The sequence below is a fragment of the Mesoplodon mirus genome (genome assembly GCF_964341445.2).
Source record: "Mesoplodon mirus genome assembly, chromosome: 2".
NCBI classification, from domain to species: domain Eukaryota; kingdom Metazoa; phylum Chordata; class Mammalia; order Artiodactyla; family Ziphiidae; genus Mesoplodon; species Mesoplodon mirus.
Window position 1 is genome coordinate 27,722,536 of NC_138977.1, and position 27,158 is coordinate 27,749,693.

Sequence of the window (27,158 nt, forward strand, 5' to 3'; positions counted from 1 at the left end):
GTGGATTTACAAACTATTAAGAGCTGCAGAACTCTTGCAATACTAAAATATTCTGAGTTTTTTTTTATTTTTTATTTTTTTGCGGTACGCGGGCCTCTCACTGCTGTGGCCTCTCCCGTTGTGGAGCACGGGCTCCGGACGCGTAGGCTCAGCAGCCATGGCTCACGGGCCCAGCCACTCCGCGGCATGTAGGATCTTCCCGGACCGGGGCACGAACCCGCGTCCCCTGCATCGGCAGGTGGACTCTCAACCACTGCGCCACCAGGGAAGCCCAATATTCTGATTTTCTATTAAATATTTTTTATTCAGTTTTAAGATCACAGTTAAAGTACTTTAGCAGGTTATACACATGACTTACATGTGCAACTTTTAGAAATATCAAATTAAGTATAAGATTTTGAGGAAAGAAATTATATAAACGTGTATATTGACTTTTACTACACATACATCTAAGAAAGCAATAATTCTGTTGTACCATTAAGTGGAAATCATTTATTACAAGGCATGTTTACACCAACTCTAAAGAGAACCAAGCCAATTTCTGAAAGCAAGAAAAGTGAGCAATTCGGTCATGCTGAAAACTGTCAACAGACTTAAGACCTGGTGGTCAAATGAAGCTGTGGTTAATTTATAAAAGGTAAGTAAGCAATTCAAACCTATGGGAAAAGTTCATAATCTGGTAACGTGGACTCTCAGGTGGTTTTTATTCCTTTTCGACAGATTCCGGAGAGCAAGCCATGAATGCTAAGGAAATGAGAAACATGTTGCCGAGCATGTGCTGAGCTCCAGATCACAAACCTCCCCCACCCCAGTTCTGCCGCTACGAGCTGACGCACTAAAGGGAGGTGTCAGTGGACGTGAGCACTTCCCTGAGGCCGCCAGGGGAGGTCATGGTTAGTCCACGAAACGCGTGCCTCTGTGATTTAGGTTAGAGCTTGTGAGGTAAGACGTGTGGTGCGGTGCAGTGGGAGGGTGTGGAGGCATGGAATTAGGTCCTTGCTCCTCGGTAACCAGTTCTGGCCCAAGTTATTAGAAAATCTCTGGAAAGAGTAGTAATGTTCACAGGAACTAATTCTGTGCATAAAGATCAACTTAAGGAATTGACAAACCATTAGCCAGACTCATCAAGAAAAAAAGGGAGAAGACTCAAATCAATAGAATTAGAAATGAAAAAGGAGAAGTAACAACTGACGCTGCAGAAATACAAAAGATCATGAGAGATTACTACAAGCAACTCGATGCCAATAAAATGGACAACCTGGAAGAAATGGACAAATTCTTAGAAATGCACAACCTGCCAAGACTGAATCAGGAAGAAATAGAAAATATGAATAGACCAATCACAAGCCCTGAAATTGAAACTGTGATTCAAAATCTTCCAACAAACAAAAGCCCAGGACCAGATGGCTTCACAGGCGAATTCGATCAAACATTTAGAGAAGAGCTAACACCCATCCTTCTCAAACTCTTCCAAACAATTTCAGAGGAAGGAACACTCCCAAACTCATTCTACGAGGTCACCATCACCTTGATACCAAAACCAGGCAAGGATGTCCCAAAGAAAGAAAACGACAGGCCAATATCACTGATGAACATAGATGCAAAAATCCTCAACAAAATCCTAGCAAACAGAATCCAACAGCACATTAAAAGGATCATACACCATGATCAAGTGGGGTTTATTCCAGGAATGCAAGGATTACTCAATATACGCAAATCAATCAATGTGATACACCATATTAACAAATTGAAGGAGAAAAACCAAATGATCATCTCAATAGATGCAGAGAAAGCTTTTGACAAAATTCAACACCCATTTATGATAAAAACCCTGCAGAAAGTAGGCATAGAGGGAACTTTCCTCAACCTAATCAAGGCCATATATGACAAACCCACAGCCAACATTGTCCTCAATGGTGGAAAACTAAAACCATTTCCACTAAGATCAAGAACAAGACAAAGTTGCCCACTCTCACCACTCTTATTCAACCTACTTTTGGAAGTTTTAGCCACAGCAATCAGAGAAGAAAAGGAAATAAAAGGAATCCAAATCGGAAAAGAAGAAGTAAAGCGGTCACTGTTTGCAGATGACATGATACTATACATAGAGAATCCTAAAGATGCTACCAGAAAACTACTAGAGCTAATCAATGAATTTGGTAAAGTAGCAGGATACAATATTAATGCACAGAAATCTCTGGCATTCCTGTACACTAATGATGAAACATCTGAAAATGAAATCAAGAAAACACTCCCATTTACCATTGCAACAAAAAGAATAAAATACCTAAGAATAAACCTACCTAAGGAGACAAAAGACCTGTATGCAGAAAATTATAAGACACTGATGAAAGAGATTAAAGATGATACAAATAGATGGAGAGATATACCATGCTTCTGGATCGGAAGAATCAATATTGTGAAAATGACTCTACTACCCAAAGCAATCTACAGATTCAATGCAATCCCTATCAAACTACCACTGGCATTTTTCACAGAACTAGACAAAAAATTTCAAAATTTGTTTGGAAAAACAAAAGACCCCGAATAGCCAAAGCAATCTTGAGAATGAAAAACGGAGCTGGAGGAATCAGGCTCCCTGACTTCAGACTATACTACAAAGCTACAGTAATCCAGACACTGTGGTACTGGCACAGAAACAGAAAGACAGATCAATGGAACGGGATAGAAAGCCCAGAGATCAACCCACGCACGTATGGTCAACTTATCTTTGATAAAGGAGGCAGGAATGTACAGTGGAGAAAGGACAGCCTCTTCAATAAGTGGTGCTGGGAAAACTGGACAGGGACATGTAAAAGCATGAGATTAGATCATTCCCTAACACCATACACAAAAATAAGCTCAAAATGGATTAAAGACCTAAATGTAAGGCCAGAAACTATCAAACTCTTAGAGGAAAACATAGGCAGAACACTCTATGACATAAATCACAGCAAGATCCTTTTGGACCCACCTCCTAGAGAAATGGAAATAAAAACAAAGATAAACAAATGGGACCTCATGAAACTTCAAAGCTTTTGCACAGCAAAGGAAACCATAAACAAGACCAAAAGACAACCCTCAGCATGGAAGAAAATATTTGCAAATGAAGCAACTGACAAAGGATTAATCTCCACAATTTATAAGCAGCTCATGCAGCTCAATAGCAAAAAAACAAACAACCCAATCCAAAAATGGGCAGAAGACTTAAATAGGCATTTCTCCAAAGAAGATATACAGACTGCCAACAAACACATGAAAGGATGCTCAACATCATTAATCATTAGAGAAATGCACATCAAAACTACAATGAGATATCATCTCACACCAGTCAGAATCGCCATCATCAAGAAATCTAGAAACAATAAATGCTGGAGAGGGTGTGGAGAAAAGGGAACCCTCTTGCACTGCTGGTGGGAATGTGAATTGGTACAGCCACTATGGAGAACAGTATGGAGGTTCCTTAGAAAACTAAAATTAGAACTACCATATGACCCAGCAATCCCACTACGAGGCATATACCCTGAGAAAACCATAATTCAAAAAGAGACATGTACCAAAATGTTCATTGCAGCTCTATTCACAATAGCCCGGAGATAGAAACAACCTAAGTGTCCATCATCCGATGAATGGATAAAGAAGATGTGGCACATATATACAATGGAATATTACTCAGCCAGAAAAAGAAACGAAACTGAGCTATTTGTAATGAGGTGGATAGACCTAGAGTCTGTCATACAGAGTGAAGTAAGTCAGAAAGAGAAAGACAAATACCGTATGCTAACACATATATATGGAATATTAAAAAATGCCATGAAGAACCTAGGGGTAAAACGGGCATAAAGACACAGACCTACTTGAGAATGGACTTGAGGATATGGGGAGGGGGAAGGGTAGGCTGTGACAAAGCGAAAGAGAGGCATGGACATATATACACTACCAAACGTAAGGTAGATAGACAGTGGGAAGCAGCCGCAGAGCACAGGGAGATCAGCTCGGTGCTGTGTGACCGCCTGGAGGGGTGGGATGGGGAGGGTGGGAGGGAGGGAGATGCATGAGGGAAGGGATGTGGGAACAGATGTATATGTATGACTGATTCACTTTGTTAGTAAGCAGAAACTAATAAAAAAATTTAAAAATAAATAAATAAATAAATAAATAAAAAAGATCAACTTCAGGGCAGGATCAATTTTGACCACTGACTGCAACAAGGAAACAGGGACCACCGAACTTCTAAGTACAAGGTTTCCTCTTTTCCGTTATTAGTATAAATCATACCACCACAAATAAAATTTGGCCAGGAGAGGAAACTTTTTGTATGTGTGAAGAAAATGTATGTTTATATTTTTAAGGAAAGCGTAGCACAAACAGATGGGGGTGTATGAGGGGAATCAAATGTACTTGTCTTGTTGTTCACTCTTTTGGTGCTTCTTTTTCTAAAATGTAAGATAATGTCCCCAGTGAAAAGGACAAGGTCATTTAATATGGGGTATAATAAACTTCACTATCACTTCCAAACTATATAAAAGCAAAGCAGTCCATCAGACTCTGAATACATCACCAGACATATCTGGTAAGATGAACTGAACCACTGTTTCTTTTTTTATTGTAAGTATGATGTTAGTCAATCTAAATAAGATAACTGTAAAATAAAAAATCCCCAAACTCAAAGAAACACAAAATGCAAATCTAATTCTTTGGGAATGCTTGTATAAATAAAAGCAACACCTAATTAACAATTAGTACACTCTTTATAAGGTGCAAAACAAGATCCTATGTGGGGAAAGCTCAATTTTAATTCCCACCTAACAGTCACCCTGAATACTTTATAGGTCAAATGTAATAAGAGCATTTGCTTCTACTGCCCATTTTCAGCAATACATTGTTCTCTCCGGAGAAGGTGGTTTGGGAAGTCAAAACACTGCAGTGGAAAACAGTGGCACTGACGGTAGAAGCAAAAAGAGACAAACCTTTGAAACAGGACTTACTGGAATTAACCGTTAAAGCCGAGGTAGCCCATTAGGATTGGCCTTATCTGAGGGCTCTGTGGAGCAGTGCAATCAAAGGTGAACCTTCTCACAGCATCACGTACACCCCGACTTTCCCTTTACAAATGATGACTCCAGGCCTTGCACGACTTCCTTCCTTTTCCCCCAAGAAGTGGCGATGCTTCCCCTTTGCTGTGTGGATGCTGGCCTCCAGCCTCCAGCTGCTGGTCTCCAGAACACTTAGGATTCATACAGTACTTTAGCAGGCAGCATGGTCCCACTGCTTCACATTAATGCCAAATGTCAAACTTGGAACAGAGTTACTTGATATTCCCCATCCCTCCCCCGGAACTGTCTAAACAAAACATGTCATTCAGTTTTCAGCTTACTCCTAGTGCTGTATTGATTTATAATCTGCTTGAGATTTTACATAGGTGCAAACACTTCCAGAGGATGAGCCAAGGACTACAGAGTGCAAACAAACTTTTCTATGACTCAGGCAGAGTAGCATCTGACTTGATAAGAGAGTGACAGGGATTACACAAGTTGGATTCTAAATAACCAGACCCGTTCAGATGCTCCTTTTTGTTCATAGTGTTCCATCCCTTTTTTTCTCTGCAGCAGTTTGAATGGCAGGAACTATAATAACAGTGATAACGTGGGAATGAGTTGAGCATGGCTTTGAGGGGGCACTGGTAGAAAGCTCATCTGACGGAATTAAATAAATATATTTTCGGGGGGGCAAAGACTGTCAGAATTACAATGGTATGATATATCCTTTTAAAAAAGAGGGCTTTAAAGAATTCACCATTTTGATCTAAAATCTGGGACCTAACCTAGTTTGGGGATAAGAACCTGTGTCTTCAAAGTGGCTGTGGGACCTTTTGCCTTTTCCTGGCCTCATTACAGTTATCCAAACAAATAAACACTTAAGAAGGGCGTCTTACAGTATTTTCTCTCTTTCACTCAGCTTCTTAGAGCTGCAGCTTCAGTAACTATAATATACTCTACACACTTCAAAATTACATAGGAAAATACCCAGAATAACTAAATAAATAAAAGGCTAAAGAAGACTGGAACAGTACTGTGTCTCCATCTGAGACTAAATCATCCACTTCCAGCAACACAGAGAAGGGCTAGGACAATTTTGTTCAAAAGATTTATATACAGGTTTGAATCTAGAAATTAAGGTAAAAGCATAAATATTGAGAATTTCAACTAGATTCAGAATGGTTTCAGAAAGATATGATACAACAATTTAGAATAAAACAAAGGCAGAAGAGCATCATATTTGGGTTTGCTTGAGATATACATAAGGTGCAACAACTTTTTCTCTTGAGGATGCTTGTGGGACAAATGTTAGTGTAGATGGTGTTTGCTGGCAGATTAAGGTACACACCATAGCAATATGATTTTCCAAAATAAAAAAGAATGAGAGAAGTGAAATGAAAATGATAAATGGGGGAGGGTACTACATGTTGGTCTGCAATATGTGTGCTCACAAATGTTGTTACCTGAAAATACCAACACCCCTCTCCAGTGGATTCAGGGCATGAGAAAAGCACTATGTTTGAAATCAAGACATTACTCAGAGAAATGACAAGGTGAGTGTCTAAAAGACTATAAAGCTTTGCAGGATTTCTGCTACTCTCAGTGCCTAACCGCTTAAAAATTAAGCATGTCTACAAGAAGGTGGGTTTTTTTTTTTTCTAAAGTATCTGAAAACAGTCGTATCCAGTAGGTTGCCCTCCACCCCGACCCCTGCCTAAGGGAAAAGCCACTGAGGTTTAGGAAAAGCAGATCAAGTAAGATATATTAATCACATAGAAAAAAGTCATCTTTTGTTTTGCTTCTTTTTAAAAAAGGTCCCATGAATATACAGCACTCTGTTAAGGAACTCTAGTGAAATGTAATCAGAGGACTGGAGGAGAGGGCACTGGCAAAAATAGACCTATTCTAACATGTTCTAGAGAATAACAAGTTAGTGCCATTGTCAAGGTGCATGTTCTGCACCAAACAATTTTTGTTGTTGGTTTTATTTTTTTTTTGGATTTTAGCTAATTATAATTTTTAAATCACTGCTAGCAAGTGGTCCAGAAACTCCAACAGCCACCAACACTGGGACCCAGCAATTTTCAAACATTCACTTTGTGTTTCGAAATTTAGAAAATATGAATACAACAGCATCATAGTAAAAATATCATGCTAAAATCTGGGGTTGCTCACCTGATTTATTTCTGTGTGAATGGGGCTAAGCTTCTGCCTCTGATTAACCTTGCTTACTAGTTCCTTCTTCCTCCATGCCCACAAGGAATATGCATTTTTGAGGACACCGTTCCAATGCCCTGATGCCCTCTTTACCTGCTTTGAAAAAAAAAAAAGCCCAAATCTCTCTGTTCTTTTTCAATTCTGTTAGTATGTTGTACATAGTTTCCAGCAGCGAAACTGAAGTAACATCTACAACCGTGAAAAGCTAAACCTAGTCAGTACTAATAGAGTCAGTTTTTGGTATGGCTATTAGGTCAAATTACGATTAGAAAAAAAATCATCATTACAATTCAGTCAAGTATAAATAATATAGCTAGATAAAACCTTGTAAACTGTCACCATTTAGAGATCTAATTCAAAAGTTTCAACCTTGAACTAACACTATCAAAATTCCGCCAGTTTGAAAACCAGTAAAAATTATTGCTGGAATCCAATACTTAAAATTTGGTAGTTTGTGCTGTGATGCAAGAGTGGGGAAATACTTTGTGCTATGGAACAAATACCCTGTAAAATCTGTAGCCGCCGACTAATTTTGATTTATCACTTTGCATCTGTTGCTAAGAAACAAGATACTGTGAACGGCAGGTGATGGAGTCAATATGTTGAATGTTCTAAGCCAGTTAATCCAGTTGCACTGGCATATGTATAGTTGGTTTTATGTTCAAAAGCAACAAAACATGAAAAGGAAACAGGAAACTTGCAGGTGGATCTATAACCGCGAGTCCCACTCTGGTCAGGCACACCTCCCTCATCAATACCTCCGTAACCACAAAAACTCAAAATGGCTCTAAAAACCTGCAGTGCCAATTACGCTGTGCATAGCAATTGCTACCCGTCCAGTCTGTCTGGGATGGATGTAAAAGGGCTGTAGCTCAAAGACCACACAAAGTGAGTGTGTCTTCAATGTGTTCTGAATAGTGAAGTAATACTAAGGTCACTTCTGAATACTATTTTTCTTTTTTTGTCTGTATGAACGATCCATTGGTCACTCAGACCCTTGTGTAAAAATAAAAGAATCCTCAAGGCATGAAAACATCAGTAATCTGTAATCTGCTGGACTCTTCCCCTGTCTGGGAAAATATTCGCCACAATTTGACCCAAGCAAATTCTTCTTGGTCACTCAAGGCTAAGAAAAAATTTCTGCTTGTAAGAACTGTAATTTTTCTTCTTCTCTCTCTTTCTCTTTTTGCCAGCAAACTACCACTCTCGTGGCAAATATAAAAGTGCAGAATATATGGACCACAAGGCCGAGCATACACCGCTAACAGCGGTACATCTGCCTGCCCGTGCTGTTTGGGAGTCTCTGGAAGAGGCTTTTTAATATTATTCTACAATATAAATGTAGGTATAACCTATTATATAAACCATCTTAGAACATAAACCTCCACGTACAAAAAAGACCATGAATATCTAATAATAACTAGTGCAGTGTGTCAGTTTTTGTTTTTTTGCTGTTTGTTTTTGTTTTGAAAGAATAACTAGGTAATATATGAAACTAGTTTCACACTCTCTGGTTGGTAAAAGAGACGCTGGATGAGCTACAGTAAAGGCAGCCTTTTACCAAGTTACCACCTATTACCATCAAAAGCCTTCAATAGAAAGCAAAGCTCTAGGATCATCCCATTTCTGCTCATTATCAGACAGACAACATCACCCTCAAAGACTCTGGGTTCTGAAAGAACAAACTGGCCCAGGGTGCCAACTTCTGCTTCAAGTGAATCTGGGCCGTGTAGGGCAACAAGCCCTTGTTTGCTGTCTGTATTTGCCACCACATGGACTCACTCGCATCTCTCAATAAAGACAAGGCTAGGGTAGTAGGTAAAGCACAATGGTTTACAAGTAAAGGGTGCTTCACTGGTCGGCGCAAGAAATAAGTACAGGAGTCTGGGGCATTTCTTTTGGCTGTCCATCATGGGTGAGCGGAGTTGATCTCTGACTTCTATGCATGTTCCATGGCGGCCACTTCGGCCAGCACAGCGAGGCTGAAGAACGCAGACACGGCGGGCATCTCCGGGGTGCTGCTCCACGTCTCCGTGGACTCTCGGTTGTGTGAGCGTTCGTCATTGCAGCCTGTCTCGGTCACCTTCACAAGACTCCTCTGCAGTTGTTCCTTTGGTTTGTCATCCAAAGTACCTCCTGCTGGTGATACCCGGCCATCTGCTGTCCTGACAAGGTGTGTGATCTTGGTTTTCCTGGCTTTTCTCTTTTGACTGCCCACCAAGGGCTCTTGCGCCGTTGTTGGCTCTGGAGTGTTGCGAATGGATGGGGCATTTTTAACCTTATAAGCAGGCTCTGTGGTGTTTCTGTCTTCTGAAAATATGGCTTCTGTAGGGTGAATGGCAGCCAAGAAGAGTTGCTTGTTTGACCATTTATCCCCACTTCCTTTTTCCGGAACATTAGGCTTCTCCTTGTTGTGCTTGTATTTGCTGACAATTTTGTGGAATAAGTTCTTTTTCTGAGACTGGAAAGGACCTTTGCTGGTTTTGGTCGGTTCTGAGCACATATGTCCGGTCTTCTTCTTTTTTCTTGGGACAGGTACACATTTCTGGTCAAATGTAACAGGACTATACTGAGGGAGGCTGTTGAATTTCTTTTCAAATTCTTCATCCAGCTTTGCTGAGCCAAGGAGAGAGTCTTCCTCTGGCTTTGTCTTCTTGAACTTCTTGCTTCCACTGGTCCCACTCTGGTGAAACGTCCAGCTTTCTTCATGCCAACACTCTTCATGATCAGAGGACTTTCCTTTTCCTGACCTTCGTTTCCCTCTGCCAACATTAGCTCGCAGAGAGGTGAGCATACCCTCAGACACCAGGGTTTTATAAAGAGCACCTTTGCAAGACCTCTCAGATTTCCGGGAGCCACAAGTCTCTATTTTTCTGTGACACTCACTGTCCTCAGGCTTGGCCTGTCCCGATAGACTGGGTGGTAATGCATCCTCCGTAGGGGTCAAAGGTTCTGCTTTTATACCCTCTGGGACCTCACCAGAAATGTTCTTGCTGGCAGAAATACTGATAAAATCTTGAGGTCTTGACTCTTTGGTGGTGTCTGAGGATTTCTCCTTTGACATTTTCTTCTCTCTTGATTTCACTCTCTTCTTTGGTGGCTTGGCATCCAAAATGCTTCCCTTGCCACTCGAGGATGTATGGACCTGCTTGCGAGGGGTATCTCCAAGCTTCTCGATGCCCCAGTCTCCCTTTGCAACAGCTTCAATGGTGTACATGACACTCTCGATATCAGATTCCGAGGACTGCCTCTTTTGGCAAGTCTTCTTGGGTGTGGATTTATCATTTCCATGTCGATCCATTTTGGTTTTCTTCTTTTCCTTTTTTAGCTTTTCTGGTTTGCTTAATGCTGTGGGATCCTCGATGATCCTAATGCCATGAGGATGGCACATGTGATCCTTTCTACTGGGAACATCGCTTATTATTGTCTTGCTACTGCCAGAGTAAGAAAAATCAGGGAAGTGACTACCTTTTTGATCTTCCTCTAATTCTTCCTTTTTAATTGCTTTAGGAGCTTCCATTTTTATACCCATTATATCATCCATTCGCAGCTCCTCAAAATTTCTTAATTCCTTAGAATCTCTTACATTTTCCTTAGCTGATTTTTCAAATTCTGCTTCTTTCTGGAACCTGGCTTCATCTATTTTCTCCATTTTCATTTCTCTTTCTTCCTTGCCCTTCTCCAGTTCTTGAATTCTTCCGCCATCTGATTCTTTGGCTTCTATGAGCTTTGATTCTTCCATTTTCACCCCCTCTGATGCCAGGCACATCTCTGCCAGTTGAAAGAGTGCAGACTTTCCACAGCGTTTTACAGGTTCAGCACCACCCAACTGTGAAGTCTTCGAACAAATCTCTGCAAACTGAAACAAGGCTGATGCTTGACATTGTTTTGACGGAACATCGGGGTGGGAGGTACCTGAAGATATCTCGGCAAACTGAGATAATGGTGACTTCTGACGCAATTCAGAGGATTCTGAAACATCAGGCCTGCAAGTGCCAGAGGATATCTCTGGTGTACCAAGAACATGTTCTCCAGCTAAAAGCAGCATGCTCAGGCCTCCCATTTGAGTAGGATCGGCCATCCCAAAGTTAAGCTGAGGCATTTCTTCAGGCTTTGTTTTCTTGGGGCTTGGCAAGGCTCTTGAAGAGTCAGATGGGAAGGCCCATAGTTTCTCCCGTGGATTGACAGTGGATGTTGGGGATCTCACAGGCTTGTCTGTGGTAGCACACCATTTGTAGCCAGGATTTGCTTTCATAAATGCATGTTTATACTCCTTGGCCATGTCTGTGTATTTCTGCTTTTCCTTTGGATCGAGAACAGCCCACCAATCAGCTAGTATCTTGGTAGCACCTCGGTTATCAAGCCTGGGGTGTTCCTGACGTACAAGAGAGCGATGACGTTTGCAAAATAAGAGAAATGCATTCATTGGTCTCCGGGCTCGCTGTTCTGGTGATTCATCATCTTCAGTTTCACCATCTTGCTCTAGACCAGCGGCCCCAAGAAGTTGAACCTTATCAATATCCTCCTCTTCGTCTTCCTCTTCTTCCTCTTCTGAAAAGTCAAGAAGTTTCTTTGCTAGCAATGGATGCCACTGAAGGCACTTTCGTTTTGGTCGTTTTCCAGCTCCTTCTCCTTCTGCGGAATAATCTTTATTTCTATGACTGCCTTTCATGACTCTGACCGGTCAAGTCAAGACTTTCCATCGTGAGTTCAATGGAACATCAGAACTTCCAGCTTCTGTGATGCAGCAGAATTCCAGGAAGGCAAACGGAAAGTACACAGGGAGGAAGATGAACTGCAGCAAAGCCTGTGTCATATGATAGTGACCGCGCGGGTTCGCTGGGCGCGAGGGCGTGTGTGTGGCTCGCCCTCAGCGGCCAGTCAGGGCTTCTCTATGGGAAAGTGGAGAGAGAGGAGCTCGCAGAGCCACTCTGCCTCCGCTTCACTGTACACTCCAATATTCTGATGTTTAAAGAGGGACTCTCGTAACCAATAAGGACCTACTCTATAGCACAGGGAACTATACTCAATATTTTGTAATAACCTATAATGGAAAAGAATCTGAAGAAGAATATATATATATGAATCACTGTGCTGTACACCTAAAACTAACACAACATTGTAAATCAACTATACTTCAACTTAAATGATTAATTAATTAATCTAATTAAATACAAGTTCTTCCCTAAAAAAATAAGAATGACTCTCAACTCTTCTAAACATATAAAATATTTTCTTAAACCTTAATCCACCCACTCCTGACACGTTAGGACCTGAGGCAAGACTGCGCTGGGCTGGAGGCTGAGGCCCTGCCCTCCAGCTCTGGGTCTGCCCCGTGTCCTGTAGGGCCTTGCTTACGGGACGGAACGTGGACGCCCAGCCACGTAGCCAAGCTCCCGCCTCCCCTGCTGCACACAGATGAGCTTGGCCCCCTGGGGCCTGCAAGTGTCACATCTGTGGCTGGGCTCGTCTTCTAGACCATGGTCGTCACCTGGAAGCTTCTTAGAAATGCAGAATCTCAGGTCCCACCCAGACCTACTGAACAGTAGTCTACTTTTTCATAAAATCTCTAGGTGACTTATGTGCAAGTTAGAGCTTGAGAGCCTTTGCTCTCACGTGGGAGGCTGAGGTCAGAGGCACCCAACTCTTAAGTTTAAGAGACTCCCTGTTAAAATGCTTTGTTCGTCTTCTGACCTCTGAAGGACTTGAGAAGATTCTGGCCAATGATCAGTTCTGTTCAATTCCTTGTTGGACTTACGGTACATTCCAAACTATAGCTGATTTTTCCTCTTATACATTTCATTTTTTTCGGTCAGGTAATTTTCCTTAAGCTGTTTTCTTAGTTGGAATGCACCCCACCCACCCTACTCTGTCAATATCACCTGCATCAGGGTGGCCACCTCTTCCGTGAAGCCCACCGCAATACCCCCAAGGAAGAGCTTCCGTTCTGACCCCATCCTCCTTAGTTGAAAACTCTGGTAGCCCATTCACTGGGTCTGCTCTGGTTATACAACTGAATCCTCCATGAGACAATCAGCTCCCTGACATAGGAGCTGAGTCCCATTCAGATTTAGATTCTCCATTACCCATAGCTGAGTCTATCAGATTTTAAATACACATGTGAAATTAAATCTGCCTCTCTTAAGTTTATTTTTGTGGCTCCTGCAATTCTCTGCTTGTGCCAGAAAGGAGATTAAAATAGCCCTGCAATTTTAATGAAGGTGGGTTTTACTCCTGGGTCTTACCACATTTAGGAAAGTGTATACATTTTGTACTTTCATGCAAAATTGTGCTTGGCACCGACCTGGTGGTCACGAAGGGAAGCAAGGGTGTTCTTCGATGAGAATTCTTGGGCAGCTGGGTCTAGTTCTGTTAGTGAACAGTATTCAAATGGAGGAATTGCTTTAGCTTGGAAAGTAGACCTCAGATATAGGAGGAACAGAGCAGAAGAAAAAGGAACTTATGAAAAACGGAATACAGAAGTGTAAAGGAAAGGTAAATTTCTATGACTGGCCCAGTCTTCTGATTCTCCGTGTCCATAGATCATAACTGGGGAATCACAGGGGTGCAGAGAAGGGGCAGGAACTTGCAACGGGGAGTCTGTGCTCTAGTTTTGGCTCTTCTGCTAATTAACTGAGCACCTGAGAAACTCACTAAACATTTGTGGGTCTCTGTTGTCACATCTGAAATATGAATAGTTGGTCAATGCTTCTTAACCAGAGAAGAAAGCTAGAAAAATGGGGGGGGGGAGGGGAGGGGGTCTTGTTTAAAGACACGTGGCCAGGTGGGACACCCAGAAATGCGTATTTGCTGGGTTTGTGATGGGCCCCAAGTATGAGGTGCCTTTCTGATATTCAGTTCTGGTTAAGCATCAGTAAATCAGATGCTCTCTTAACATTCCTTCTAGCTCAAATATTCCCCGATTTCATGACTACCAGCCCCGTAGTGAATGCATGGCTAGGAGTCTACGTGTCTGGCAGACACTGCTGGTTGTACCCCTCTTCCTTTAGGAACAAAACCCAAAGTTTTTGCTCCGCACACGCCTCCCAGAATAACTATTACATTTCCCAGCTTTCCTTTCGGTATGTCCGTGGACTAAATTCTGGCCAAAGGGAAGTGGTGAGTGTAGGTTCTGGGAGCACTCTTAAAAGACAGAGGTGTGCCCTCTTGCTTCTTCTTGCTGACAGGCATGCATAGATGATAGTGGAAGATGGGCCAGCTGGGTCAGTGCTGGACATGGGAGCTGCCATAGGAGATGGGAGGGAACCAAGACAGTGTGGCCTGGGTCCAGGACACCAGGGAGTCGTGTCAGGAGGGAACTTCCTACCCCCAGGCTTCCTTTATGTGTGAGAGAAAGACATTATCTTCTAGTTAAAGTAACTGCAATTTTGCTCTTACTCTTTCTTTCAGCCAAACCCATCTTAAACTAAAACAATATGGAGCATGGAAAAGACTTTACGGACTCCAGTTATGCTTCCCAATCTTCATGTCAGCACAAATTAAATGTCTGTTTACTGTGGCTTCTTGTTTTCTACTTCTTTAAGTGTAGTATGTTTATAAGACAGAGAATACTATTGTCTTTTACAGAGAGCACTTCTTTCACAGCCAAAAATTGATGGAGAGGTATCACAATTTTAGGAAGCACAGTTTTCTTTTTATGATTTTATCTTATTCTCTACAAACATATATTATTTCCTTAGCATATGCCATATATATATATATATATATATATATATATATATATATATATATAATTTTTGCCCTCAAAAATGGTCAGTCACCAGTAATTTTGTGTGAAATTTGGTAGGACCTGAACTACAGTGAAATACCAAGAACTGCCATTTAAATTACATATTATTGCTAATAATTGTTATGATTGGCAATAAGCAAACATGTGGTGTTGAGTTTTTTAAACGCTTCTATATTTTTTTTGAAAGTTTGGGCTTTGACAAGAGCTCATTAGGAAAACACCTTTAATTCTTTTCCTTCTTATTTATAGTTGAACAAAAACGCACACCTCCACACACCATATATGTATACAATAATGGAATTTGTTTCTTGTGAACTTGCATTTAGCCTGTGAAAATTACCTTTAATGACTTTGAAAGATATTGTGCTTTCTGCACATTTTAAGTTTCTCATGGGGGACAGGGATGAGGGGCAGTGATGGGAGGATGGTGAAAGAAAAATTATATATATACATATACATATATACATATATATATATGTATATATATATATATATATATATATAAAATTCAGGGCATAAGATCTGCAAAATCCTGGGATTAAAAGTCATGTGAATAATCGTTTCCATTTCCAAACCTCTCTTAATAAAGAATGGTAAAATGCCACAGTAGATATTTCAGGCTATTTAATAAAACTCTCTTTCTCTGTCTCTCTGTCTCCTTTCTCTCATACACACACACACACACACACAGCACACCCCAAAACAAACTCATTCTCACATACAGAATAGAAACTAAACCAAATCAAACCATAGAGAAAGATGATTGGGTGGGGAAAGGAAACGGGGACTCTTATGAAGAGCTCTCTCTGTTTACCTTCATTCCTCTCATCCGGGTCAGTGTAGATGGAAGCCAGAGTAAAGAGGGAAAAGATAACAAAAGCCAATAAAATGAATGCCATTTCCAGGTTGGTAAACGGAAGCTCCATGAAAGACCACAAACTTCTTCGCCTGCAATAGAAAGCAGACACTGGCTTAGTATACCCTGGTCCAGAGAGAACTTGTTGAGTAATTATTTATTGTAGAATGAGACTTACTAAGACTTTTTAAGATACTTCTGTGCACCTGGAACAACACACCTGGCACCAGCAGAAATGGAGGGTGCTCTCGTTTTTTGAAATTTGGCATCAGTCTTGGTGTAATTGAACTTAGACTTTGCTGTGTAGATTGGAGGAGAACATGGGAGTCTGAAGGTCAGAGTCAATTTATGTTTTATGAGTTTTTTGGACAAAACCCTGGGAGTAAAGATAGAGTATATTTCATATCATGAAGGAAAAAATAATGTTGGTTTCTATCTCACTGACCACACCCAGGTTCAGAGTAATGTTCTTGTGCCTGAAGTTATCCAGTGTTTGCCAACCAGGTGATAAATCTACAATGGAAGCAATTTTTAGTGAAGAAACCATAGTCTTCAGAGTAGCTGGATCAAACTCAACTCAAATAAAGAAAAATGTGTTAACAATTCAACCATGAGAACTTCCGATCTCAGACTCGAAAAAGGAGAGCTCATGTGTCTAGAAAGGAAAGCATAGTTCCATTGGGGGGAAAGGATAACATCTAGTTGGAAATAACCTCTGTCTTTCTGTCTTTCAATGTTTACTACATAAATGGAAAATATTTAAAACACTGCAGACATATGTGGGAATGTTATAATTTTAAGAAGACCCAAAGAAAGAGATTTCACATCTTTCCCCTGCAACTCATTCCAAATTCTTTATTTACTGTCTATTTTAGGGAAATAACTTATTGGGGTCTTTCACCTAAGGGCTCAGTCTCCTTTAAATATATTTTTTAAATGACTTCGTCATACCCTGTAGTTGAGAGACAAGATTTGAGGTGGGAGTTAGGCTTGCTCTCTTTCCTAGTTGCAGTCTTCCAGCGTTGCTATAGCAGAACAGAGGTGGGTGAGGGGATAATAAGTTCTTTAAAATCTGCTGGTTTTGAACAGATTTCTGATTCTTTTTTTTTTCTTTTGGACATACTTCTTACAATTGACAATAGTTTGGGGGATATTGATCAGAAGTCTGTAGCTTTTCGTAGGTTTGTAGGACAGAAAATTAGACATGGAATTTATGTGTCATAGGTATGCACATTTTAAGATATGAAGAATACTACCGGGGCTTCCCTGGTGGTGCAGTGGTTGAGAATCCACCTGTCAATGCAGGGGACACGGGTTCGAGCCCTGGTCTGGGAAGATCCCACATGCCGTGGAGCAACTAGGCCCGTGAGCCACAACTACTGAGCCTGCGCGTCTGGAGCTTGTGTTCCACACCAAGAGAGGCTGTGACAGTGAGAGGCCCGCGCACCGTGATGAAGAGAGGCCCCTGCTTGCCGCAACTAGAGAAAGCCACGCACAGAAACGAAGACCCAACACAGACAAAAATAAATTAATTAAATTAAAAAAAAAAAAAGAATACTACCAAGGGGGTTAAGATGTATCTTGGAAATTTTTCACATCAGTGCACATTGGTCGAGCTTATTCTGGTTACTGGAAGCTGAGCATTCTAGAGTATGGCTCTACTGTCATTTAACCACTCATATTGATGGGAATTTGGGTTCCTTCTAATTTTTTGTCATTGCCAACAATGCAGCGGAAAATATTTTTTTGTAAATATAAATTTGCACACAGGTACACATATCTCTAGGAAAGATTTATAGAAGTAGAACTGCTGGATGTATAAACTTTTGAAATGTTCCTTCACAAATTTCCCTGAAATTTACAACCTTCTCAGTACTATATGTAAAGAACTGGTTCCCAAATCCTTCCTCAACACTCCCTCTTCCGGTTTTCCCCCCCAATTTGAAGTTAAAAATACTATCTCATGTTTAAATTGGCTTTTCCCTGATTTCTAGTGAGGTGGAACATGTTTTTATGTGTTGATTTATTATTTATACAGTTTGCTCTGTGAATAACTTGTCTTTATCTTTTGCCCAGTTTTAAACTGGGCATTTGTAATTTTCTCACTGATTTGTAGACACTCATTATAAACTTTGGATAAAAAATTCCCTTCAGGGCTTCCCTGGTGGTGCAGTGTTTGAGAGTCCGCCTGCCGATGCAGGGGACGCGGGTTCGTCCCTAGGTGAAGTAGGTGAAGCTTCCTTGCCCAGTCAAGATTTCTGTTGGGCTACATGTGTTTCTACAGTGACTGATTTCTGTTCTTATTTGGACTCATATTTGCAAAGAAGCACTATATGTTATGTTTCAACTTTAACTTTTAAAATACATCATATGGTCCAGAACAAAAGCAATGTTCTTCAGTACCTCTGAATGGTCAAATGTAGATGATCTATGTAAATTCAGTTAGGGATCAAAATAGCCAGACTTCTTCCAGTGAGAAGAACTGAACTGACAGTCTTTGAAAATCTTTCTCTGGAGACTTCTTACAGTAACAGGGAAAAATGTGGGTTCTTGGTCAGTTTCTCAATAAATACAATTTCCTGAAATATCTCAGGGCTTTGTCATACCTTATACCCTTTTCAACAAAGAAAGTTGTCTTAACTATTCCCTTATAAAAAGGCATAGAGTAAGAGAATTGAGAATGTTAATTACAAATGAGATAGTGGATTTACAAACTATTAAGAGCTGCAGAACTCTTGCAATACTAAAATATTCTGAGTTTTTTTTTATTTTTTATTTTTTTGCGGTACGCGGGCCTCTCACTGCTGTGGCCTCTCCCGTTGTGGAGCACGGGCTCCGGACGCGTAGGCTCAGCAGCCATGGCTCACGGGCCCAGCCACTCCGCGGCATGTAGGATCTTCCCGGACCGGGGCACGAACCCGCGTCCCCTGCATCGGCAGGTGGACTCTCAACCACTGCGCCACCAGGGAAGCCCAATATTCTGATTTTCTATTAAATATTTTTTATTCACTTTTAAGATCACAGTTAAAGTACTTTAGCAGGTTATACACATGACTTACATGTGCAACTTTTAGAAATATCAAATTAAGTATAAGATTTTGAGGAAAGAAATTATATAAACGTGTATATTGACTTTTACTACACATACATCTAAGAAAGCAATAATTCTGTTGTACCATTAAGTGGAAATCATTTCTTACATGGCATGTTTACACCAACTCTAAAGAGAACCAAGCCAATTTCTGAAAGCAAGAAAAATGAGCAATTCGGTCATGCTGAAAACTGTCAACAGACTTAAGACCTGGTGGTCAAATGAAGCTGTGGTTAATTTATAACAGGTAAGTAAGCAATTCAAACCTATGGGAAAAGTTCATAATCTGGTAATGTGGACTCTCAGGTGGTTTTTATTCCTTTTCGACAGATTCCTGAGAGGAAGCCATGAATGCTAAGGAAATGAGAAACATGTTGCCGAGCATGTGCTGAGCTCCAGATCACAAACCTCCCCCACCCCAGCTCTGCCGCTACGAGCTGACACACTAAAGGGAGGTGTCAGTGGACGTGAGCACTCCCCTGAGGCCGCCAGGGGAGGTCATGGTTAGTCCACGAAACGCGTGCCTCTGTGATTTAGGTTAGAGCTTGTGAGGTAAGACGTGTGGTGCGGTGCAGTGGGAGGGTGTGGAGGCATGGAATTAGGTCCTTGCTCCTCGGTAACCAGTTCTGGCCCAAGTTATTAGAAAATCTCTGGAAAGAGTAGTAATGTTCACAGGAACTAATTCTGTGCATAAAGATCAACTTAAGGAATTGACAAACCATTAGCCAGACTCATCAAGAAAAAAAGGGAGAAGACTCAAATCAATAGAATTAGAAATGAAAAAGGAGAAGTAACAACTGACGCTGCAGAAATACAAAAGATCATGAGAGATTACTACAAGCAACTCGATGCCAATAAAATGGACAACCTGGAAGAAATGGACAAATTCTTAGAAATGCACAACCTGCCAAGACTGAATCAGGAAGAAATAGAAAATATGAATAGACCAATCACAAGCCCTGAAATTGAAACTGTGATTCAAAATCTTCCAACAAACAAAAGCCCAGGACCAGATGGCTTCACAGGCGAATTCGATCAAACATTTAGAGAAGAGCTAACACCCATCCTTCTCAAACTCTTCCAAACAATTTCAGAGGAAGGAACACTCCCAAACTCATTCTACGAGGTCACCATCACCTTGATACCAAAACCAGGCAAGGATGTCCCAAAGAAAGAAAACGACAGGCCAATATCACTGATGAACATAGATGCAAAAATCCTCAACAAAATCCTAGCAAACAGAATCCAACAGCACATTAAAAGGATCATACACCATGATCAAGTGGGGTTTATTCCAGGAATGCAAGGATTACTCAATATACGCAAATCAATCAATGTGATACACCATATTAACAAATTGAAGGAGAAAAACCATATGATCATCTCAATAGATGCAGAGAAAGCTTTTGACAAAATTCAACACCCATTTATGATAAAAACCCTGCAGAAAGTAGGCATAGAGGGAACTTTCCTCAACCTAATCAAGGCCATATATGACAAACCCACAGCCAACATTGTCCTCAATGGTGGAAAACTGAAACCATTTCCACTAAGATCAAGAACAAGACAAGGTTGCCCACTCTCACCACTCTTATTCAACCTACTTTTGGAAGTTTTAGCCACAGCAATCAGAGAAGGAAAGGAAATAAAAGGAATCCAAATCGGAAAAGAAGAAGTAAAGCTGTCACTGTTTGCAGATGACATGATACTATACATAGAGAATCCTAAAGATGCTACCAGAAAACTACTAGAGCTAATCAATGAATTTGGTAAAGTAGCAGGATACAAAATTAATGCACAGAAATCTCTGGCATTCCTCTACACTAATGATGAAACATCTGAAAATGAAATCAAGAAAACACTCCCATTTACCACTGCATCAAAAAGAATAAAATATCTAGGAATAAACCTACCTAAGGAGACAAAAGACCTGTATGCAGACAATTATAAGACACTGATGAAAGAGATTAAAGATGATACAAATAGATGGAGAGATATACCATGCTTCTGGATTGGAAGAATCAATATTGTGAAAATGACTCTACTACCCAAAGCAATCTACAGATTCAATGCAATCCCTATCAAACTACCACTGGCATTTTTCACAGAACTAGAACAAAAAATTTCAAAATTTGTTTGGAAAAACAAAAGACCCCGAATAGCCAAAGCAATCTTGAGAACCAAAAACGGAGCTGGAGGAATCAGGCTCCCTGACTTCAGACTATACTACAAAGCTACAGTAATCAAGACAGTGTGGTACTGGCATAAAAACAGAAAGATAGATCAATGGAACAGGATAGAAAGCCCAGAGACCAACCCATGCACGTAAGGTCAACTTATCTTTGATAAAGGAGGCAGGAATGTACAGTGGAGAAAGGACAGCCTCTTCAATAAGTGGTGCTGGGAAAACTGGACAGGGACATGTAAAAGTATGAGATTAGATCATTCCCTAACACCATACACAAAAATAAGCTCAAAATGGATTAAAGACCTAAATGTAAGGCCAGAAACTATCAAACTCTTAGAGGAAAACATAGGCAGAACACTCTATGACATAAATCACAGCAAGATCCTTTTGGACCCACCTCCTAGAGAAATGGAAATAAAAACAAAGATAAACAAATGGGACCTCATGAAACTTCAAAGCTTTTGCACAGCAAAGGAAACCATAAACAAGACCAAAAGACAACCCTCAGCATGGGAGAAAATATTTGCAAATGAAGCAACTGACAAAGGATTAATCTCCACAATTTATAAGCAGCTCATGCAGCTCAATAGCAAAAAAACAAACAACCCAATCCAAAAATGGGCAGAAGACTTAAATAGGCATTTCTCCAAAGAAGATATACAGACTGCCAACAAACACATGAAAGGATGCTCAACATCATTAATCATGAGAGAAATGCACATCAAAACTACAATGAGATATCATCTCACACCAGTCAGAATCGCCATCATCAAGAAATCTAGATACAATAAATGCTGGAGAGGGTGTGGAGAAAAGGGAACCCTCTTGCACTGCTGGTGGGAATGTGAATTGGTACAGCCACTATGGAGAACAGTATGGAGGTTCCTTAGAAAACTAAAAATAGAACTACCATATGACCCAGCAATCCCACTACGAGGCATATACCCTGAGAAAACCATAATTCAAAAAGAGACATGTACCAAAATGTTCATTGCAGCTCTATTCACAATAGCCCGGAGATAGAAACAACCTAAGTGTCCATCATCCGATGAATGGATAAAGAAGATGTGGCACATATATACAATGGAATATTACTCAGCCAGAAAAAGAAACGAAACTGAGCTATTTGTAATGAGGTGGATAGACCTAGAGTCTGTCATACAGAGTGAAGTAAGTCAGAAAGAGAAAGACAAATACCGTATGCTAACACATATATATGGAATTAAAAAAAATGTCACGAAGAACCTAGGGGTAAAACGGGCATAAAGACACAGACCTACTTGAGAATGGACTTGAGGATATGGGGAGGGGGAAGGGTAGGCTGTGACAAAGCGAAAGAGAGGCATGGACATATATACACTACCAAACGTAAGGTAGATAGACAGTGGGAAGCAGCCGCAGAGCACAGGGAGATCAGCTCGGTGCTTTGTGACCGCCTGGAGGGGTGGGATGGGGAGGGTGGGAGGGAGGGAGATGCATGAGGGAAGGGATGTGGGAACAGATGTATATGTATGACTGATTCACTTTGTTAGTAAGCAGAAACTAATAAAAAATTTAAAAATTAATTAATTAATTAATTAATTTAAAAGATCAACTTCAGGGCAGGATCAATTTTGACCACTGACTGCAACAAGGAAACAGTGGCCACCGAACTTCTAAGTACAAGGTTTCCTCTTTTCCGTTATTAGTATAAATCATACTACCACAAATAAAATTTGGCCAGGAGAGGAAACTTTTTGTATGTGTGAAGAAAATGTATGTTTATATTTTTAAGGAAAGCGTAGCACAAACAGATGGAGGTGTATGAGGGGAATCAAATGTACTTGTCTTGTTGTTCACTCTTTTGGTGCTTCTTTTTCTAAAATGTAAGATAATGTCCCCAGTGAAAAGGACAAGGTCATTTCATATGGGGTATAATAAACTTCATTATCACTTCCAAACTACATAAAAGCAAAGCAGTCCATCAGACTCTGAATACATCACCAGACATATCTGGTAAGATGAACTGAACCACTGTTTCTTTTTTTATTGTAAGTATGATGTTAGTCAATCTAAATAAGATAACTGTAAAACAAAAAATCCCCAAACTCAAAGAAACACAAAATCCAAATCTAATTCTTTGGGAATGCTTGTATAAATAAAAGCAACACCTAATTAACAATTAGTACACTCTTTATAAGGTGCAAAACAAGATCCTATGTGGGGAAAGCTCAATTTGAATTCCCACCTAGCAGTCACTCTGAATACTTTATAGGTCAAATGTAATAAGAGCATTTGCTTCTACTGCCCATTTTCAGCAATACATTGTTCTCTCCGGAGAAGGTGGTTTGGGAAGTCAAAACACTGCAGTGGAAAACAGTGGCACTGACGGTAGAAGCAAAAAAAGACAAACCTTTGAAACAGGACTTACTGGACTTAACCGTTAAAGCCGAGGTAGCCCATTAGGATTGGCCTTATCTGAGGGCTCTGTGGAGCAGTGCAATCAAAGGTGAACCTTCTCACAGCATCACGTACACCCCGACTTTCCCTTTACAAATGATGACTCCAGGCCTTGCACGACTTCCTTCCTTTTCCCCCAAGAAGCGGCGATGCTTCCCCTTTGCTGTATGGATGCTGGCCTCCAGCCTCCAGCTGCTGGTCTCCAGAACACTTAGGATTCATACAGTACTTTAGCAGGCAGCATGGTCCCACTGCTTCACATTAATGCCAAATGTCAAACTTGGAACAGAGTTACTTGATATTCCCCATCCCTCCCCCGGAACTGTCTAAACAAAACATGTCATTCAGTTTTCAGCTTACTCCTAGTGCTGTATTGATTTATAATCTGCTTGAGATTTTACATAGGTGCAAACACTTCCAGAGGATGAGCCAAGGACTACAGAGTGCAAACAAACTTTTCTATGACTCAGGCAGAGTAGCATCTGACTTGATAAGAGAGTGACAGGGATTACACAAGTTGGATTCTAAATAACCAGACCCGTTCAGATGCTCCTTTTTGTTCATAGTGTTCCATCCCTTTTTTTCTCTGCAGCAGTTTGAATGGCAGGAACTATAATAACAGTGATAACGTGGGAATGAGTTGAGCGTGGCTTTGACGGGGCACTGGTAGAAAGCTCATCTGACGGAATTAAATAAATATATTTTCGGGGGGGCAAAGACTGTCAGAATTACAATGGTATGATATATCCTTTTAAAAAAGAGGGCTTTAAAGAATTCACCATTTTGATCTAAAATCTGGGACCTAACCTAGTTTGGGGATAAGAACCTGTGTCTTCAAAGTGGCTGTGGGACCTTTTGCCTTTTCCTGGCCTCATTACAGTTATCCAAACAAATAAACACTTAAGAAGGGCGTCTTACAGTATTTTCTCTCTTTCACTCAGCTTCTTAGAGCTGCAGCTTCAGTAACTATAATATACTCTACACACTTCAAAATTACATAGGAAAATACCCAGAATAACTAAATAAATAAAAGGCTAAAGAAGACTGGAACAGTACTGTGTCTCCATCTGAGACTAAATCATCCACTTCCAGCAACACAGAGAAGGGCTAGGACAATTTTGTTCAAAAGATTTATATACAGGTTTGAATCTAGAAATTAAGGTAAAAGCATAAATATTGAGAATTTCAACTAGATTCAGAATGGTTTCAGAAAGATATGATACAACAATTTAGAATAAAACAAAGGCAGAAGAGCATCATATTTGGGTTTGCTTGAGATATACATAAGGTGCAACAACTTTTTCTCTTGAGGATGCTTGTGGGACAAATGTTAGTGTAGATGGTGTTTGCTGGCAGATTAAGGTACACACCATAGCAATATGATTTTCCAAAATAAAAAAGAATGAGAGAAGTGAAATGAAAATGATAAATGGGGGAGGGTACTACATGTTGGTCTGCAATATGTGTGCTCACAAATGTTGTTACCTGAAAATACCAACACCCCTCTCCAGTGGATTCAGGGCATGAGAAAAGCACTATGTTTGAAATCAAGACATTACTCAGAGAAATGACAAGGTGAGTGTCTAAAAGACTATAAAGCTTTGCAGGATTTCTGCTACTCTCAGTGCCTAACCGCTTAAAAATTAAGCATGTCTACAAGAAGGTGGGTTTTTTTTTTTCTAAAGTATCTGAAAACAGTCGTATCCAGTAGGTTGCCCTCCACCCCGACCCCTGCCTAAGGGAAAAGCCACTGAGGTTTAGGAAAAGCAGATCAAGTAAGATATATTAATCACATAGAAAAAAGTCATCTTTTGTTTTGCTTCTTTTTAAAAAAGGTCCCATGAATATACAGCACTCTGTTAAGGAACTCTAGTGAAATGTAATCAGAGGACTGGAGGAGAGGGCACTGGCAAAAATAGACCTATTCTAACATGTTCTAGAGGATAACAAGTTAGTGCCATTGTCAAGGTGCATGTTCTGCACCAAACAACTTTTTTTGTTGATTTTATTTTTTTTTTTTGGATTTTAGCTAATTATAATTTTTAAATCACTGCTAGCAAGTGGTCCAGAAACTCCAACAGCCACCAACACTGGGACCCAGCAATGTTCAAACATTCACTTTGTGTTTCGAAATTTAGAAAATATGAATACAACAGCATCATAGTAAAAATATCATGCTAAAATCTGGGGTTGCTCACCTGATTTATTTCTGTGTGAATGGGGCTAAGCTTCTGCCTCTGATTAACCTTGCTTACTAGTTCCTTCTTCCTCCATGCCCACAAGGAATATGCATTTTTGAGGACACCGTTCCAATGCCCTGATGCCCTCTTTACCTGCTTTGAAAAAAAAAAAAGCCCAAATCTCTCTGTTCTTTTTCAATTCTGTTAGTATGTTGTACATAGTTTCCAGCAGCGAAACTGAAGTAACATCTACAACCGTGAAAAGCTAAACCTAGTCAGTACTAATAGAGTCAGTTTTTGGTATGGCTATTAGGTCAAATTACGATTAGAAAAAAAATCATCATTACAATTCAGTCAAGTATAAATAAGATAGCTAGATAAAACCTTGTAAACTGTCACCATTTAGAGATCTAATTCAAAAGTTTCAACCTTGAACTAACACTATCAAAATTCCGCCAGTTTGAAAACCAGTAAAAATTATTGCTGGAATCCAATACTTAAAATTTGGTAGTTTGTGCTGTGATGCAAGAGTGGGGAAATACTTTGTGCTATGGAACAAATACCCTGTAAAATCTGTAGCCGCCGACTAATTTTGATTTATCACTTTGCATCTGTTGCTAAGAAACAAGATACTGTGAACGGCAGGTGATGGAGTCAATATGTTGAATGTTCTAAGCCAGTTAATCCAGTTGCACTGGCATATGTATAGTTGGTTTTATGTTCAAAAGCAACAAAACATGAAAAGGAAACAGGAAACTTGCAGGTGGATCTATAACCGCGAGTCCCACTCTGGTCAGGCACACCTCCCTCATCAATACCTCCGTAACCACAAAAACTCAAAATGGCTCTAAAAACCTGCAGTGCCAATTACGCTGTGCATAGCAATTGCTACCCGTCCAGTCTGTCTGGGATGGATGTAAAAGGGCTGTAGCTCAAAGACCACACAAAGTGAGTGTGTCTTCAATGTGTTCTGAATAGTGAAGTAATACTAAGGTCACTTCTGAATACTATTTTTCTTTTTTTGTCTGTATGAACGATCCATTGGTCACTCAGACCCTTGTGTAAAAATAAAAGAATCCTCAAGGCATGAAAACATCAGTAATCTGTAATCTGCTGGACTCTTCCCCTGTCTGGGAAAATATTCGCCACAATTTGACCCAAGCAAATTCTTCTTGGTCACTCAAGGCTAAGAAACAATTTCTGCTTGTAAGAACTGTAATTTTTCTTCTTCTCTCTCTTTCTCTTTTTGCCAGCAAACTACCACTCTCTTGGCAAATATAAAAGTGCAGAATATATGGACCACAAGGCCGAGCATACACCGCTAACAGCGGTACATCTGCCTGCCCGTGCTGTTTGGGAGTCTCTGGAAGAGGCTTTTTAATATTATTCTACAATATA

General features: G+C 40.4%; 1 protein-coding gene across 1 annotated transcript; it reads right to left on the reverse strand.

Moving 5' to 3' along the window:
* Positions 1-9,045: 9,045 nt before the first annotated feature.
* LOC309792342 (HMG box transcription factor BBX-like) lies at positions 9,046-12,073 on the reverse strand. The gene is given in 2 exon segments (XM_082601903.1): positions 9,046-9,207; positions 9,209-12,073. Coding segments are annotated over 2 exon segments (2,820 nt in total). The 5' UTR covers positions 11,929-12,073; the 3' UTR covers positions 9,046-9,107.
* Positions 12,074-27,158: the final 15,085 nt, after the last annotated feature.